This window comes from Xiphophorus maculatus, chromosome 16 (genome assembly GCF_002775205.1).
Source record: "Xiphophorus maculatus strain JP 163 A chromosome 16, X_maculatus-5.0-male, whole genome shotgun sequence".
NCBI lineage: Eukaryota > Metazoa > Chordata > Actinopteri > Cyprinodontiformes > Poeciliidae > Xiphophorus > Xiphophorus maculatus.
In genome coordinates, this window is record NC_036458.1 from 22869865 (window position 1) to 22886868 (window position 17004).

The 17004-nt window shown below is 40.5% G+C and overlaps 1 protein-coding gene across 2 annotated transcripts; it reads right to left on the bottom strand.

Annotated features, from left to right (window-relative positions):
* Window positions 1-2739: 2739 nt before the first annotated feature.
* On the bottom strand, window positions 2740-16930 carry LOC102237870 (troponin T, slow skeletal muscle-like). 2 transcript variants are annotated; one of them, XM_023349325.1, is made up of 15 exons: window positions 16850-16930; window positions 12704-12731; window positions 12601-12614; window positions 12437-12511; window positions 12276-12293; window positions 9744-9764; window positions 7852-7873; window positions 7685-7745; window positions 6774-6890; window positions 6598-6675; window positions 5818-5931; window positions 5620-5729; window positions 3721-3811; window positions 3057-3097; window positions 2740-2970 (listed from the first exon to the last, which is right to left on the bottom strand). In XM_023349325.1, the coding sequence occupies exons 2-15, from the start codon at window positions 12727-12729 to the stop codon at window positions 2925-2927; spliced, it is 834 nt and encodes a 277-aa protein (XP_023205093.1). In that variant the 5' UTR covers window positions 12730-12731; window positions 16850-16930; the 3' UTR covers window positions 2740-2924. The 2 variants fall into 2 exon arrangements, with proteins under 2 accessions (XP_023205093.1, XP_023205094.1); XM_023349326.1 differs by lacking the exon at window positions 9744-9764.
* Between the last annotated feature and the right edge of the window lie 74 nt (window positions 16931-17004).

Genomic DNA, 17004 nt, shown 5'->3' on the forward strand with positions numbered 1-17004 from the left:
GAGTTCGGCTCTTTTTAAGAGAGTCGTCTTTTTCAGCTGCCAAACGGCTCTGAATTGATGAGAACAAGCCTCCGAGGCTATAATTTTCCAGCTGCTGAAAAACAAGTTGAAACCAGGATCCCCCCCAATCACCAAACTTTACACTTGGCACCGTGCAGTCAGACAAATACCGTTCTCCTGGCAACCGCCAAACCCAGACCGTCCATCAGATTTTCAGATGGAGAAGCGTGATTCGTCACTCCAGAGGACGTGCCTCCACTGCTCCAGAGTCCAGTGACGGCGCGCTTTACTCCACTGCACTTGGTGATGTATGGGTTTGGATGCAGCTGCTCCACCATGGAAATGTTTGTTAAGAAATTCTTTTGCATTCGCTGTTTTTACGAGAAGCCTGTTTTTACTCTTGCCTAATTTTACATATATGATCTTTTACAAAGGCAGGGATTCTTACTTTTGTGTAAAAGTGAGAATCCCTTACTTTGTACACAAAAAAATTTCTTTTTTTTTGTGTTAAAAAGAGAAAATCAAACTTTGATTTTCTTCTCGTTTTTTTTTTAAATGGACAGTATTATGTATTTTCCAGTCATATAGCGACATTTTATAGCACAGTCAAGTAACTATGTTACCTCCAGTTGTTATAAAATGCTGTGTACATATCAAACGTGACTTAAAGAAATTTGACTTCATGATTTAACGCTTTGAAATTGGGCCTCTGTCTCTTTAAAAACTCCTGCTCGTTCTGATGCTCCGCCTTCAGGAAGTCATCACAACATGGCGCCTCCATTAACCCTTTAACAACTTTTAAAAATGTTTTAACTAGAGTTTCACTATAGTGAACTCAGCAGGCATGTAGTTCCACCAGGTGATTGCCAATTGCTGCTGGCTAGTCTGAAGGAGCTGAAGTGAAGCTCTGTGGAGCTTGGAAACGTGCCGAACAGAACCGCAACAGAAACAGAACCAGCATTTTTTTTTTTTGTCGCCTAACCCCACATTAAACCTTTTCCGCACGTTTCTTCCCTGACTGGTCTGCTGTTCCTCGGTCTTCATGAAACCGGTTGTTCCCAAATAAATATTAACGGCCTGGCAGAATGCAGAAACCTTGGTTTGAAAACGTACACTGACCTTAGATTGGCTGAGGAAGACCAGTCAAGTAGTGATATCCAGTTTTCTTTCCAACGAGGTAACAGGCCAAAGAAAAAAAAAAAAAAAAATTATATATATATATATATATATATATATATATATATATATATATATATATATATATATATATATATATATATATATATATATATATACTGCCTGGCCAAAAAAATGTCGCCACCAAAAAATGGTCACACTCTCTAATATTTTGTTGGACCGCCTTTAGCTTTGATTACAGCCCGCATTCGCTGTGGCATTGTTTCAATAAGCTTCTGCAGTGTCACAAGATTTATTTCCATCCAGTGTTGCATTAATCTTTCACCAAGATCTTGTATTGATGATGGGAGAATCTGACCACTGCGCAAAGCCTTCTCCAGCACATCCCAAAGATTCTCAATGGGGTTAAGGTCTGGACTCTGTGGTGGCCAATCCATGTGTGAAGAAGATGTCTCATGCTCCCTGAACCACTCTTTCACAATGTGAGCCCGATGAATCCTGGCATTGGCGTCTTGGAATATGCCTGTTCCATTTGGGAAGACAAAATCCATTGATGGAATAACCTGGTCATTCAGTATATTCAGGTAGTCAGCTGACCTCATTCTTTGGGCCACAATGTTGCTGAACCTAGACCTGACCAACTGCAGCAACCCCAGATCATAGCACTGCCCCCACAGGCTTGTACAGTAGGCACTAGGCATGATGGGTGCATCACTTCACCTGCCTCTCTTCTTACCCTGATGCGCCCATCACTCTGGAACAGGGTAAATCTGGACTCATCAGACCACATGACCCTCTTCCATTCCTCCAGAGTCCAATCTTTATGCTCCCTAGCAAACTGAAGCCTTTTTTTCTGGTTAGCCTTACTGATTAGAGGTTTTCTTACGGCTACACAGCTGTTCAATCCCAACCCCTTGAGTTCCCTTCGCATTGTGCGTGTGGAAATGCTTTTGCGTTCACAACTAAACATACTCCTGAGTTCTGCTGTTGTTTTTCTTCGATTTGATTTGACCAAACGTTTAAGTAATCGCCGATCACGATCATTCAGGATTTGTTTCCGACCACATTTCTTCCTGGAAGACGATGGTTCCCCACCATCCTTCCAGTTTTTAATGATGCGTTGGACAGTTCTTAACCCAGTTCTAGTAGTTTCTGCAATCTCCTTAGATGTTTTCTCTGCTTGATGCATGCCAATGATTTGACCCGTCTTAAACAGACTAACGTCTTTTCCACGACCACAGGATGTGTCTTTTGCCATGGTTGTTTAAGAAATGAGGAGTTACTCATTGCATCAGCTGGGGTTAAATAACTTGTTGCCAGCTGAAAGATAATCACCTATGCAGCACTTATCCAATAGGAGGCTTGTACCTATTTGCTTAGTTAAATCCAGGTGGCGACTTTTTTTTTGGAATTACTGTAATTCTTTGTGCCTTGGAGTTAATCATTATTATATCACCTTCAGTTGGTGCAAAGCATGAAGGGACATGAGAGAGAGAGAGAGAGCATATTGCTCCTGGGTGTTCTGGCTGCCTGTCTGTTTCAGAGATTTTTTTCAAATTCTTTAATTTGTCTGGAAGACATTGAAGAAAATCACACATCCTCTCAAATGTAGCGCATGCACTTTTATTTCTACATTTCTTGATGCTGCTGGTTTGTAACGTCGAGTTACAACCCAGAGAAACCCAGGAGCGCCAGAAAGAATCCAATAAAAAAAAAAAAAAAGTGTTCCTTTTGTTCTTCGTCTTTAAATCCCGCTGCTCCCATCTTTGTTTTTTGTGTTTGCGGTTTTACTTCCAGCGGCCGCCCACCTTCCCCTTGCCGTGGACTTTTTTGCTGAGGGAGGAAAGACGGACAGGAAAAGAGGAGTGAGGAGCCGGGAGGAGGCGGAATCAAACGTGTGGGATTTTGCGTCTACTCACAATTTCTGAGCATGTTGGATTCTGTTCAGTAACACAGTAATCTGTGGGAGGCAAGGAAAAGTGTTCTTGGGATTAGCAGATCATTACTAGATTTTTATTAGAGCTTAATTAAAGTTCATCACCCTTGAACTTTTACACGTTTTTTTTTTGTCTTGCTGAAACCACAAACGTAATAAAACGCATTTATCGTCAGATTGTTTCACTTATAACAAAAACATTTTTCAAGTAATCTGCCATAGCCTGTACTAATGTGGCTTAGTGATTTTTCATCAATAAAATTGAATTATTGAATTAAAACAAGCTCCTATATCTCTCCTGAAAAGTTACTTGTAAGTTATTTTTGTTCAAGTGTACTAAGATATTTGCACTAAAAACGAAACCAAAAGCACTTGGTAAGAGTTTGTGTTTTTGCAGTGTTGATCTTCGTGCTGCTGTTTATTCACTAAAGCTCTCGGATGACAAACAGATTCCTCACAGCTGCTCAACTTAGAAGAAAAGATTCAGAAACATGACCAGAAATTCAGAAACTGTAGCGTGCTCCTGCTGAATACGTTCATGTTTACCAGTTTAATTCCAAATTGTGTGATAAAAATGGATTGCTCAACCAGCTGAACCCGCCTTCCTCCCGTCACAGAGAGGTGGTACAGCGGGTTGTGAAGCCTACCTCGTATCTCTGGTGCTTCATTTGCTCCATAAAGTCGAACTTCTCGGATTCCAGCTGCTGGATCCAGTTCCACATCTCCTGGGCCCGGTTCCTGAGAAACACAGACCCAGAATTCAGAGCCAGACCTTATGCTGTAAATTTGATTAGTGTGTGACGCTTTAACGAGTTTGGCTGGGTCAGTGTACAATCCTTTAAGAGATAAGAAGAGTGCTATGAAAATTCAGCCAAAGAACAAAATCATGGAGCACAGAAATAATGAGAGCTGTACTTCAGGATTAGTTTTCATCTCATACATGGTACATACTGTACATACATCATACATACATCTACAACACTTGGTGACTGCATTTGTAACACTGGGTTACAAAAAATATATGTTGTTTGGAAGCTGTCTATGTTTTTTTCAACTGAACTAAGACTAATTTTTTTTTTTCCAAAAATGAGGTCAGATTTTTCAATCAGGTCAGATTTTTATTCTATCTAGATTTAGAGAAATATAATGTTCTGACTAAACTGATGACATTGTGATAAAACGTCATGCATGTGTGCAAATTATTGCAAACGTTTCTACATTTTTTATGACAAACATTTGATTTTTATTAGATTTGTTTTGTTGCAAATAGTCACAAAACCGATCGCAAAACCCTGAAGGGACGGATTCATGTCAGAGTTTCCTCCAGTGTTTTATAAGCCTGGCGGGCCACCAGGCTTTACTTGTGCCCCCACCAGGCTAAGCATTGCTTATATATTTAAATCTTCTTAAAATGTTGGCAATTTTTAAGACTATTGTTGGTGTTCATGTATTGATCATGTGTTATCTTTCAATAACACATGATTATCAGGTGATATTTTCAAATTTCCTGTCAACTTTAAACATTTTGAAACTCAAAAACACAACAGGCCGCTGGTTGAAGGTCTGCCCTCGAGCCCAACCAACGTAGGAAGTTGTCTGGGGGAAACCTTGAATGTGAAAAGATTGGTCCATATAATGTCTCTTTTTAAAAAAAAAAAATATTAAATTCTTACAATAATATTATTGTAAGAATTTATTCATATTTTAAAAGTTTGTTCATGAGTTTTATAAGAGATAAGATAGGGTAACCATATTTTCAATTGGGAAAACCAGGACACCTTGGAGCGGGGGCTCTTAAAGCGGGGAAACTCTTTTGTAAATCGTCGGTAAACATACATTTGCGCTTTGGCATGTTGTTGGCGTACTGACAGCCACGCTATCTATCTTCTGATTAAGAACAGGGCTGCCCGCACTGATGCGGCTCAGGGATTACGTCACACACAGCTCCGTGCGCAGTGCCCTAGTGCCTGTAAATTTAATGGTCCAATGAAGGTAATTTAAAAAACAGGACATTTCCTCACTTTCTAAAAAAACCCCGGGACGCTCGGGACAGGACATGAAATACGGACATGTCCCGGGAAATACGGACGTTTGGTCACCCTAGATAAGATAAGATAAATCTTTATTGTCATTGTCACAAGGACAACGAAATTCAAAAGGCGCCACCAGTCAGTGCACATGCTTAAAAACAAAAAATAACTGTCTCACAATTCACACACAATGTAAGAATGAACAAATAACTGGTAAAAAACAAAAAAACTAATAAATAAGAACAGCCACATTCTCACATACATCATTTATGGTGATTAATGGTTGTTTTCGATTGCATTTAGTTTTGTTATTGCTATCGGGTAAAAACTGTCTCAGAATATTCGGGCACAACCGGCCCTTTCAGAGCGTTCGTGGTTTGGCCCAAAAGTAAAATGAGTGAGTCGCCTCCTGCTCTACTGTGATGCAGACCCGAGTCAAGCTCTGCACCACTAACATAAAAACCCACCGCTGCACAGGATTACTAGCTGACTGCGATACATCTGGGAGGGACTCACCTCAGGCCGTCCTCCCTCATGCTGTCGATGCCTAGAGGCTGCCGTCTGTCGGCCAGCGTCTTCCTCTTGATCTCCCTGCCCGTCAGGCGCTTGCTCTTCCTCGACTCGGCCTGGTTCGGGGTTAAACGGCACACAGTCATCCACAGCTTTTCCTACTTTTCATCATCGGCCCAAGGTGAAAACACCAGGCGAACTGACTTTGGCCAGGAAACCTCCAAAGTTGGCTCCCATGCCGGACAGCACTTTCTTCTTCTTCAGGTCGTCGTCTGCCTTCTTTTTGGCCTCCTCTTCCTCTTTTCTGTGACGTTCCTCCTGAAAGGCGGAACGGACGAGGGATCGAGACAAAACATCATGTTTGCTTTGCGTTATTGTTGTAGCATAGCAGATGTAAAGGCCTTGCATAGGTTGATGAAGTTCCTCCAACAGATGTACAGGGTTTCCCACAAGGTATTATAAGCCTGGCGGGTTGCCAGGCTTTGCTGGTGCCCCCACCAGGCTTAGCATTGTTAATTTATTTTAGTTTGTTCTTAATTATTGCCTTTTTTTAAAGATTATAGTTGGTGTTTACAGTAGGTGTTAATCTTCCCAATAACACATAACTACTACGTGATATTTTCAAATTTCCTGTCGACTTTAAACATGTTTGAACTCAAAAACATGGCCGCCGGCTGGAGGACCACCCTAGCGCCCCGAACACCATCCAGGTTTTCTGGGGGAAACCCTGGATGTGAAAGTAGGCATCCTCCTCTGACCTTTTCACATTTTGCCACTCGAATGTTTTATATGACAGAATCAAATTGGAACTGTAAAGCAAAAAAAAAATTGTACATGATTTTTGAACATTTCTTGTGAGATATGTTTGACGTCGCAAATGCGAAAAAGTTACAAGAACTCTACATATGACGTATAAACTGTAAGTGACAGGTAAACTTATGACAGGTATGGAATACAGCTTTATGAAGGGATGCGGCTCTTTACCGCAATCCTGTTCTGTCGGTCCTTCTCCTTCTCGGTTCTGACCCTCTGGATCTCGGCCCTCTCGGCTCGACGGTGCTCCTGGAGGGAAACACATTTGGCCGATTCATTTCATCCCACTTGCTCTCCAAACCGGCTTTGAGACTTGACAGGCTGCACGAGTCTTAAAGTGATCTCACAATCCGATCCTTCAGCCCAATGAGTTCCTCCTCGTCCTTCTTCCTCTGCTCGAAGTGAGCATCGATCAGGGTGTGCAGCTCCAGTAAGTCCTTCTCCATTCGCTTCCTGTGGATGTCCTGACAAAGTGACGAAGGAAAACAGTTGAGAGACGACTGGCGATCAATCGTTCGACGTCTAGAGACGACCAAAGAGAAAGACCAGGACCAACTGTTAGTAACTAGTGGACTTGATCCAAGAGTTAATCTAGTCTAGGAGATGGTCATTGGGTGATTACTGAGCTACAACCAAACTAACAGCTTACTTTGATGTTGCTAAAGCATTTTGTCCAATGATGGGACTGGACTTGAGTTTTAGCTCCAAGCTATTCGGGGTTTTGTAGCAACAATAAGATCATTATATTTATTGTGGGAAAAAACATTTTCTTTTAGACGTAGATAATTTCGTGGCTAGTCTCAGATTTCTCTCTGACTTTTTCCGGAATGAAATGAAGCCATCCGCTGCAGGGTGTGTTTACGCTCAGTTCTGATCAGTTTTTATTATTTTTTATACACAATGTTGATTTTATTGTTTTGCAAGGTCATTTATAAGGTAAATGCGACCGCAATCAGACTTCTCTGTGAACGCATGCAGGTCTGGACAGAGCCGTGAATGCACGGATGGATTTTAATACTCAGTAATATGAGCTGATAGTATTGTTACAAAACCGTAACAAGACGATGGACTCCGCTCCGTTTCCCTGTGTCGCTCATCGCTTCCACATTCACCACAACCTTCACGGTTACGCTGCCATCACCCGGCAAGAAAGTGACAAAAGCAGAACTTAACTCTCCGTCTGATCCCAGTCAGAACCTTCTGCTTCAGCTGCAACTTTAGTCGTGAACATGCTGTTTCAATCGTCTTCTTAACTTACGTCAAAATCCACTCGTTCTCCCTCAGGAATCTTTGGAGGAGCAAGTTGGGGCACAAGAGGCCTTTAAGACGGAAGAAGAAAAAAACCCCCAAAGTTTAGTGAAAGATAGTGAAGGAAACCACAGAAAGACAGATGAAGCAATGTGAGCTCAGGGTTACACAACGTACTTTGGCTTGGGGCGCTCTTCTTCTGCAGAGAAAAATGCAGAAAATAAACAAATTTAGAGTTTATGCGTGAGGCGAAAGAAAGGATTGTGAAACGGTGAAAAGGATGGTTCATCTTTTGAAAAGGGCAACAGACGAGATGTTCAGAAAAGTTTATCTTTAGAAATTACAGCAAAACAAGAATCCAAAGACTTTTGTGTATTAAATATACTTGACAAAGAACTACCAATCAGGAAAAAGGTTTGGATCATGACTGCTTAGTTTATTAGAAACACACAATGTCTGAGTGGGAAGTATTAAGGGTATTGCATCAAACATACAACAGACCATAGAAGTTATTACACAATAATCATCTGTATGGATGCCACAGATCCACTGCGCTTGTAGAAAAGCATTTGAACTGTTCTTTTTTCTGGATGATACATCAAACATGAATTAAGGGAATTATTTCAATCACTAACAGCTGCTTAAGTTGCAGAGGAAGAAGCTGTCTGCAGTTAAGGTTCTGATTCTTCACTGTTCTTTATTCATTTCCTGCGAAGGACTCAGCGTTTGGACCCAGACTAGACTTGATTTAACATGGTTGAGGTTCAAGTCATTTCTAAATTTAGGGCCGTCGTGGATAGAAAAAAATGGAGGAGTAAATGTCTGCCAAAACATTTGAGTTTTAGCTCAAATGTTTTTGAGCTAAAAAAACATTTTGAACGATTCTGTTCAAAATGTCTTGAACAGAATCGTTTCTATGCTACAAGGTGACATAAACCGCAGCGAACGTTTTAGGTGGGAAACCAGCTGTGGATTTCCACAACAAAAAGAAAGAAAAAAAAACCCTGACATTTTGAGGTCAATCTCAGAAATTTCCTAGAAAGAAAAAACAAAACTGGGAAATTTCAGAGTTTGAAAAGTTGAACATTTTCAAGTGTGAGGCGGAAGCTTTGAAGCTCGGAAAGCGCACCGCAGGGGAGGAGCTCCGTCCTCAGAGGCGGGGCTAGATTCACCCCGGCGTTTTGCACTGCTGAATGGTCGCCAGGATTTCTCAAATATTCATGAAAGAATCAGAGCAACACTCCAGGTGTGGTTTTGATGATTGAAAAACATCGCATGTAAACCTCAAAAAAAGTCGATTTCACACAATGCTGCTCCTTTAAACAAGATTTTTACTTCCTATGTACTTTGAAACAGGGGAAGTTGTGCCTGAAACCTTTAGATCGCTTCGTTTTCCATCAAATATTCTACATTGACAGTAACGCAAGGTGAATGGTCCAAGACGCAGAGCCTAATGATAATAATAATAATAATTTAGCATGATGTTCATTGTAGGTGGACGCGTGTAAATCTAATAGAAAATGCCACGAGGTTCTTTCCAAACACTCTAAACAATTTTCTTTTATCTTGGTGGCGACATTTCGGTCAAGATGAGTGAAACTTGGACACAGTTGGGTGTTAAACCTGCACAATGACCCCAAACATACATCAGAACTGGTTTTTGGAGATTCTTGAAAGGGAATGATGTCAGCCCAACACAAAATGTGCAGGATGTGAATAAAAGCTGAGTCTGTGTCCGGAGAGCAACCAGTGGGGTTGGCCATATTTGCCAGGACGCAACATGCAACATACAGGCACCGCTAGAAGATCTGCGTTAAATTGAAAAGTCATTAAAGTTCAGTCCACCCTGAAAAAAGAGCAGTCCAAACAAAATCACTGACGGCCTCAAAGCAGAGCAACATCTATGCTGATGATCTGACCAGAACTTTACCTTTAATCAAGGTCAGCTCCAACGGTCCGATGTTAAGAAGTGAGTCATGCTGGATTTATAAAAGTCAATGTTCTTTTTTTATGTTAGGCAATTATTTTAGAAAGGTGGGAAAAATAGTTTTTTTTTTCCATGTTCTCACCTTCCTCCTGGGCATCTTGGTCTGATGGAGCAGCAGCATGAAAGCACAGTGAGAGACGCACAGATGGCAGCAAAGCAACAAATGAATCGTTGATATGGGTCAAATGTGAGATCAGGGGAAAAAAAGAGACTACGTCACAGATGGTAATAGAAAATGGATAAAAGTAAGAAATGAATGTAAAAAGAAACGTGGGGACAGAATCATAAATATCAATAAAAACAAAACAAAGAGGATAAAAGCAGACAGACGATGATGGCTAATAAGCAAGTTAATATTGATTCTGCAGAAGCACAAAGTTGAACTTGTTGAACATTTTGGACGTTCAGGTCCACTTTATTCTCTCAGCACCACTTCACCGGAGCCAGACTCTCCTTTCATCCCCTAAAGTTGTGCTGAGAATATTTCTTGAGACTTTTCCAAAGGGTTTGGAGTTATATGTACTGGCAAGTACATATACTGTAACTCCAAGTATGAGTTCATTATTTTTAGTGGACTTTTTATTTGTAATTCTTGAACCTATTTAGCAAATTTTGCTGCAGTAGATTCCAAACCTTTTAAAACAACATTAGCTCCTTTGTGACAGAATAGAGTTTCTTTGTTTCTTACAATAAGACCAGTGTCAGTATCACCAGCAAACTCACGATTTTCCAAGCAAAATCTTTGAGAAGAGAAATTTCTCACAAAAATCATTTCAGATAAAAACAAATGTAAGAGGTCTGCTCTTCTGGTTTCTGCATTTCAATGTTACATTAGCATGAAAATATCCACCTTGTGATGTTCCAAAAAGCTTTTAAGAAAATTTGTTGCCCTTACAAATTAAGTCATAACATTACAGGGTTCAGTTTATACTCAGGATCCAGAGTTCTGGAAACATCCACTGCAAAATCTCCTGAGATGAGAATCTGACAGGAATAGTGAGAGATTTAGCAGCAGCTGCAGCCTTAAGGTCAGATGTGGCTGCAGTTTCGTTGTTGAATAGCGACAAATGTGGTAATAAAAACCTTTAAAAAAATCTTAACAATACTTCTGATGGTGTATATGTCTTTAAATCAGTGATAGACGTATCAATTTGTGAAAATGTTTGATCAACACTTCAAATGAAGGTGGAGAGAACCTGGAATAATTAGCTTGTTGCTAACAGCATTTAGTTTGCCCTACAAGCGCAACAGCTAGCAGTTGTCAGTGATACTGTGACTTGTAAATGGCTAGTTTGGTTGAAATGTCAACTTTAGGTTCAAATTCCATCTTCCAACATAAAAAAAACATTTTATTATGTGTTATATTTGTTCCTGCAGTTGGAGCTTTAATCTGGGAACAACATGGCACACCAGAACGGCTAACTGTGGTGCTAAGTGCTATTAGCAACACAAGATGATGACAATGTATGTCTCCCTATTTAATCTTTTTATTTAATGTACTGAAACAATAAAGAAACATGTTCATAAACAGATATTGTAATTTACTAATCATGTCACTAAGATAGAAAACATGAAAAAATTCAAACTAATCATTGAAATTTACAACCTACAGATACAGAAAACATATTAGGTCAACTAATGTGGGTGTGGGTGTGTTCTTCATGCATAGACTGGGAATTCAGAAAATGTAACTAACTAACTAACTAACTAACTAACTAACTAACTAACTAACTACATACATACATAATTTAACACGCATACATTCTAACACATATAAAACTATATCACATATGATTCACAGTACATACAATACAGTGCAATGCAAATGTGTAAAAATGTGACTGTATAATTTTTAAACTTGTTCCCAAACAGAAAACACATGTCCTGTCATGAACTTTGCAGTAAGATCTCTTCACCAGCAAATTTGCCAGCTGTGAATTTCAGAGGAAACATAATTAAAACTATTCTTTGTTCGTGTGCAAAATGAAACTGAATCTGACTTCAGTTTTTTTTGTGTTTGCGCCTTTAAAGCTCTGTGTGAGGGAGCAATGAAAAAAAAACCACAGTATGCTTACGACAGTGGAAGTACGATGCCTTGGAAAAACTACTTCTATTTATGTGATTTTATGTGATAGAACAATACAAATTACTACGCAATTGTAAAGTGGAAGGAAAATGATACGTTGATTCATTGTTTTTCTTTTCACAATAATTGGAAAAGCTTGGAATGCTTTTTTTTGTTTGTTCAACACTGAAATAAAATCTAGGGAAACAAATATCTTCCCTAATTAGTAAAACGAGCCTATTAGTAAACAAATAACTGTCCTGCTAATCGTCAGAGTTTTTCTAGGGAATATTATATTATTCTCCAGTCCTCAAGGTTCTGTGTTCGGAACATTCAGATGTTTCTCTGGCACAGCCAGGGCCGGAGCTGGACATTTGGTGCCCTAAGCACAGCAGCTTTGTGGTGGCAAAAAAGATCAAGTGATATAAATACTTATAATACTTGACACTGTATACTAAGATCTGGGATGAAACCTCAGTCTCAAACTGACTAGTTAAAGTATTTTAGTTGCTAGGTGACGTTTGTGTTGTCAGAGGTGATTTGTCGTACCTTGGTACTCCTGCTGTTCTATTGGCCCGGACCAACACAGTGACACCCAATCAGAAAGCAGGAAAAAGATATTAATGCATTAAACAAAAACTATCAGCATAACATCTTATCAGCACGCAGTTACAATCTGCGCAATTCTTCCTTCTTAATTTGAACCATACCTCCTCCATCTTCTTCAGCCTGTTCAGCTTCCTCCTCCTCTTCTTCAGGCTCCGCCTCCTGCTCCTCCTCAACTTCTAGTCAGACGCAAAACAACAAGAGTTCAGAGAGTTAAAAACTTGGAGGGAGAAAATAACGAGACACAGGCGTCGCTCCTGGAACTTACCCACCGCCTGATCCCTGCAGAGACACATTAAAGTAAAGAGTTTGGAAACATATAGAGTGACGACATTTAATAAATCAGGATCAATTAGAGAAACTCCACTCACTCGTATTCCTCTTCAGCGTCCGACATGGCTGGAAGTAAAAAGAGACACATGAGAATAGCTTCCTTTCTCCAACCTGAGGCGTGTGAACGTTACAAACTTTCTTTTATTACCCGTCCATCACAGAGGAACACGGACACACACCAGCAGCCACGCATGCACACACTGATGTCTGAGGGAAGTAGAGACTTCCCGCACAACTGTTTTCAATGTCTACTGTGACACTGTATTAGGGTCATTGTAGATAGAAAGAAGAAAGGGGAGAGTAAATTTCCACCAAAAAAAACACCTGAGAAACGTTGAGAAAAATCTCAGAAATGTCGGAGCTCCAGAAGTCAAACATTTGCGAGAAAATAAACTCAGAAAGTTTGAGATGAATCTCAAATTTTCTAGAAAAATGCTTGAAATTTCCAAACTCTCAAAGTCGAAAATTTGTGAAAGAAAAATCTCAGGAATTTTGACATTTCACATGTTTCCTACAAAAACCTGGGACATTTTTCTGAGCTTTAAAAGTTGAAAATGTTCAACTTTTGCAAATAAAACAAAAACAAAACAAAAAAAACCCTCTGACAATAGTCTCAAAATTTCTGAATTTCTACTCACAAATTTTCAACTTTTGGAGCTCAGGAATTTCACAGATGTTCTAGAAAATTTCTGAAATTCAAAATCTCTGACTGCAGCTGGTTGTCCCTCAGATTTTAGAACATTTTTATCATCTGTTCAAATTTTCAGACCTTTCATCAATACATCTGTTTTACAGTTTTCTATATGTTTTTTTTTCTGAGGTTGTGCAAATTCAACCTTTTCACTCAGAAAAGGTAAGTTTCTGGTGTTCCCCAGGTCCCAGTGTTTGGCCCGGTGCTTTTTATTAGGATTCCCTGTTACAGACAAACACAGCTACTGCCTCCTGCAACCTGCAGCAGGTTTCTGTTGAATATGACAGTTAAAGTCATGGGAATTTGTGGTTCTAAAGTAACAGAAATGTGACAATGTGTAAATAAATCATCGCCTAAAAAGGCCACATCCTTTTAAAAAAAAGAAGAAAAAATAGAAACAGTAACTGCACCTCATTATACTGTATCCAACACCGCTGCTACAGTATGTGCAAAATAAAACTGTGGTAACATAATACTGCCTACTGTCAGCTCAGAAGCAGGAGTGAGTCATCCTCACTATATTTTACATTATGCTGTGACTAATCACTTTGGAGGAAACACACACATACACACTGATAGATTTGGCTTTAAATTGTCCATCCGAGCTGCCATTGTCCTGACATAGACCCTGGACACAGACGGACGGTACCCCAGGGCGCGGCCTGCTGACACCTTCCTGGCAGGGGAGCGTGAGAGATTGATGAGGTGTCAACAGGTGAGAATGCGACAGAGGGGTCAAACACATAGAAACCATAAACGATTGTGTTTCTGTCACTTCCATACCCCACACATTCACACACACACATCCACACACACACACACACACGCGCGCACACACAGGTTCATCCTCTCGGACCTTTAGACCTTTAGCTCCCCACATCACAGGCTTTCTGTCAGACTGGTTCTAAGTGGGTCGATGTGTTTTCAAATCAGTTACCAAGAAACAAGTTCTGCTAAAACAATCTGTGCTTTGCCCTGGCCAGATTTGGAAAAAAAAAAAAGATAATTTAAATGAAACTCAATTTAAATTAAATTGAGTTTCATTTAAATTTTCAATTAAATTCAATTAAAACTGATACTTCCGTGTTCACCCATTTGCTGACAAGCAGCTGTCAAACGGAGAATCTATAACGACTTTCGCCCTTTTAGTAGAAGTCAGAGGTCCATTTTACACTACAATAAACTTACAAGAAGACGACTCATCATGTCAAATAATATGTTTGTTTTTCTTTCCATGTTTCTTTCTCTAATAATTTGATTTTAAACTTTATTCAACTTCTGTTGCCATGCTTTCTCTGCACTCTTTAGGAGTTTGTGCTCAGGCAGAGCTTGGGGCAGCCGTGTGACCGCGGCCTTAAATCAAAGATCAGACTAAAGCTTCGCTGACAGCTCTGCTCCGCCTCTCCTCCGTCGGCTGTTGTGACAGCCATCATACACGATCAAATAGCCTGGAGCAGCTCTGCTGTCAGCAGTGAGTCTCTAACCTGCCCATGTGCTGCTACTGATCTGCTGTCACTCGGTCTGCTGAGGAACGGAGCTCTGTGTAGAAACCCGCTGCGTCTTCCAGAAACATCTGCGTACAAACAACGACTTTTACTTGTTGAAAGTCGATGCTTGTGCTGACGTATATTTCACAGATTTAGTGCAACTAACCCCCCAAAAAGTGTTGGATCCATAACTCTTCTGTAAAATCGAGGATATTGCTGGGTTTCAGACACGTGACCCGGACGACGCGCGAAATTCAGACGGAGGGCCGCAAAATTTATCACAACGGGATCACAACTGGTACACTAACTGTGGCACTAGTGTTGCAAAAATGTGTGGGGGGTCCCCCCCCCCCCCCTGCACGCCAAAGTTCTCCAGAGTTAAATGTGACGTTAAATACAATAATCCTGAAAAAAAGTAAAAGCATAAAGGTTTGCTGTGTCAGCAAACATTTGGAAGAAGGTTCTGTGGCCGGATGTGGTCAATATGGCCTTCATGGCCACAATTGACATATTGGGCAATTGGTCACATACATATTGCCATGAAGGCCACAATTGACATATTGTGGCCATGAACAACATGCCAGTGCTTTTCACTGCCACCACATCACTTGAGCAATGCTTTTCCTTTTCAAGAGACTGAATACATTCCCTCCCCAACATAAAAGACATCCAGAGTGGGAGGGTGTGAAAAACGTCTGGAAAGATGAATGAGGTGAGCATTTCAACACCTCTGTAGAAACAACTGGAAGCTACCAGGGCTGGGGTAGGAAGGGAACAGGGATGAAAAAAACAAAAAAAACAAAAACGAAAACGGGGGATTTGGAGACAGCGTCATGTTCCGAAGCCTCAGTGGTCAAGGGCAAACTTTTGTGTGGGTATGAATGTCCGGCAGCGCGCAGCTCTCGGCTGGCTGTGGGCTGGAGAGAAGCCAGCCGTGTTCTCGCTCGGGTTCCGGGTAATGCAAAGGCTGCTGGGAAATGTGACTGATAAACGGGGTATTTTTACAAAGATCAAAAAGTGACTTCAGTGGGGTTAAAGCTGTGGACCAAAGCCAGCCTGGCGGTGAGGATGTCAGCTAACGTTCAGCTGTTGCTAAGGGGCGGGGCCAAGCGCCAGCTGGAGGGAGGAAACACGACACTGTCGGAGGGGGAGATGCTGGTCCAAATAAGTATCTGATCAGATCGGACATTTTAGCTTGATTGGTGTTGGAGTTTGTGTCCGGATTGCGGCACGAAGCCGAGCAAATCCGACCTGCAGGTGCGGCTGGTTGATGTTCACTTTTTCACATATGAGGTGCCAAAAATAGATTCCCCTTTTATCAGAGGTTCATTTGCATTCATCGTAATTTTGGAGCAACTAGAACCACATTTGTTGACCTGCTATTACTCAACAGCAAATACTGCAGCTTAAATAGAAAACAATAATAATAATAATAAAAAATAAACTCAAAACAATTACAAACTGTGGGCTGGTCTTGTACTAATGCAATCTGGTAAGACTCAGGATATTTTCTTTTTTTAAAGGACAGCAGAGACAGCTGGGAAAAAAAAATCTGTTTCCATCATTTAAAAAAAAAAGCAGGGTCAGCATCTCTGTCTCTGTGTTGCATTTTTTTCAGTCTGAAGCTAAATTAGTTACCATGGCTACAGTTTTTGGCTTTTTGTTGCGTTACTTTTTGAATTTGTCTTTCTCCAGTGTTAAAAGTTTGATTTGAAAATGACAGATTTATATTGAATGATGGAAAAGAAAAATGTTGGCGGTTCGACTCCCAGTTGGTACACTGAGCGTCCAAGAGTCAGTGTGTTAAAATGTGGATTTTTATTTTTCTTTGTTTGCTGGTCCTAATAAAATTACAGTGTAGAGAAACGGCGTATTAGTGATTAATGGTCACAAAACAATACAGTGTTTGATGCTTTAGGAAGATGAGTAGAAACCAGAGGAAGTCATTTTCATTTTAGCTGCATTAGATCCCAGAAGCTGTTAGATGGACGTAGAGATGGACATACCTGTAAGATGAGGCGGTAGCAGCTCACACAGGAGACACACAGACGGACGGGGACACACAGTACGTCCAACGCACGAAGACGGACAGATTTTATACCAAGAGGTGGAGCGATATTATGTGTATATATATATATATAACTGACTGAATAACAATGAG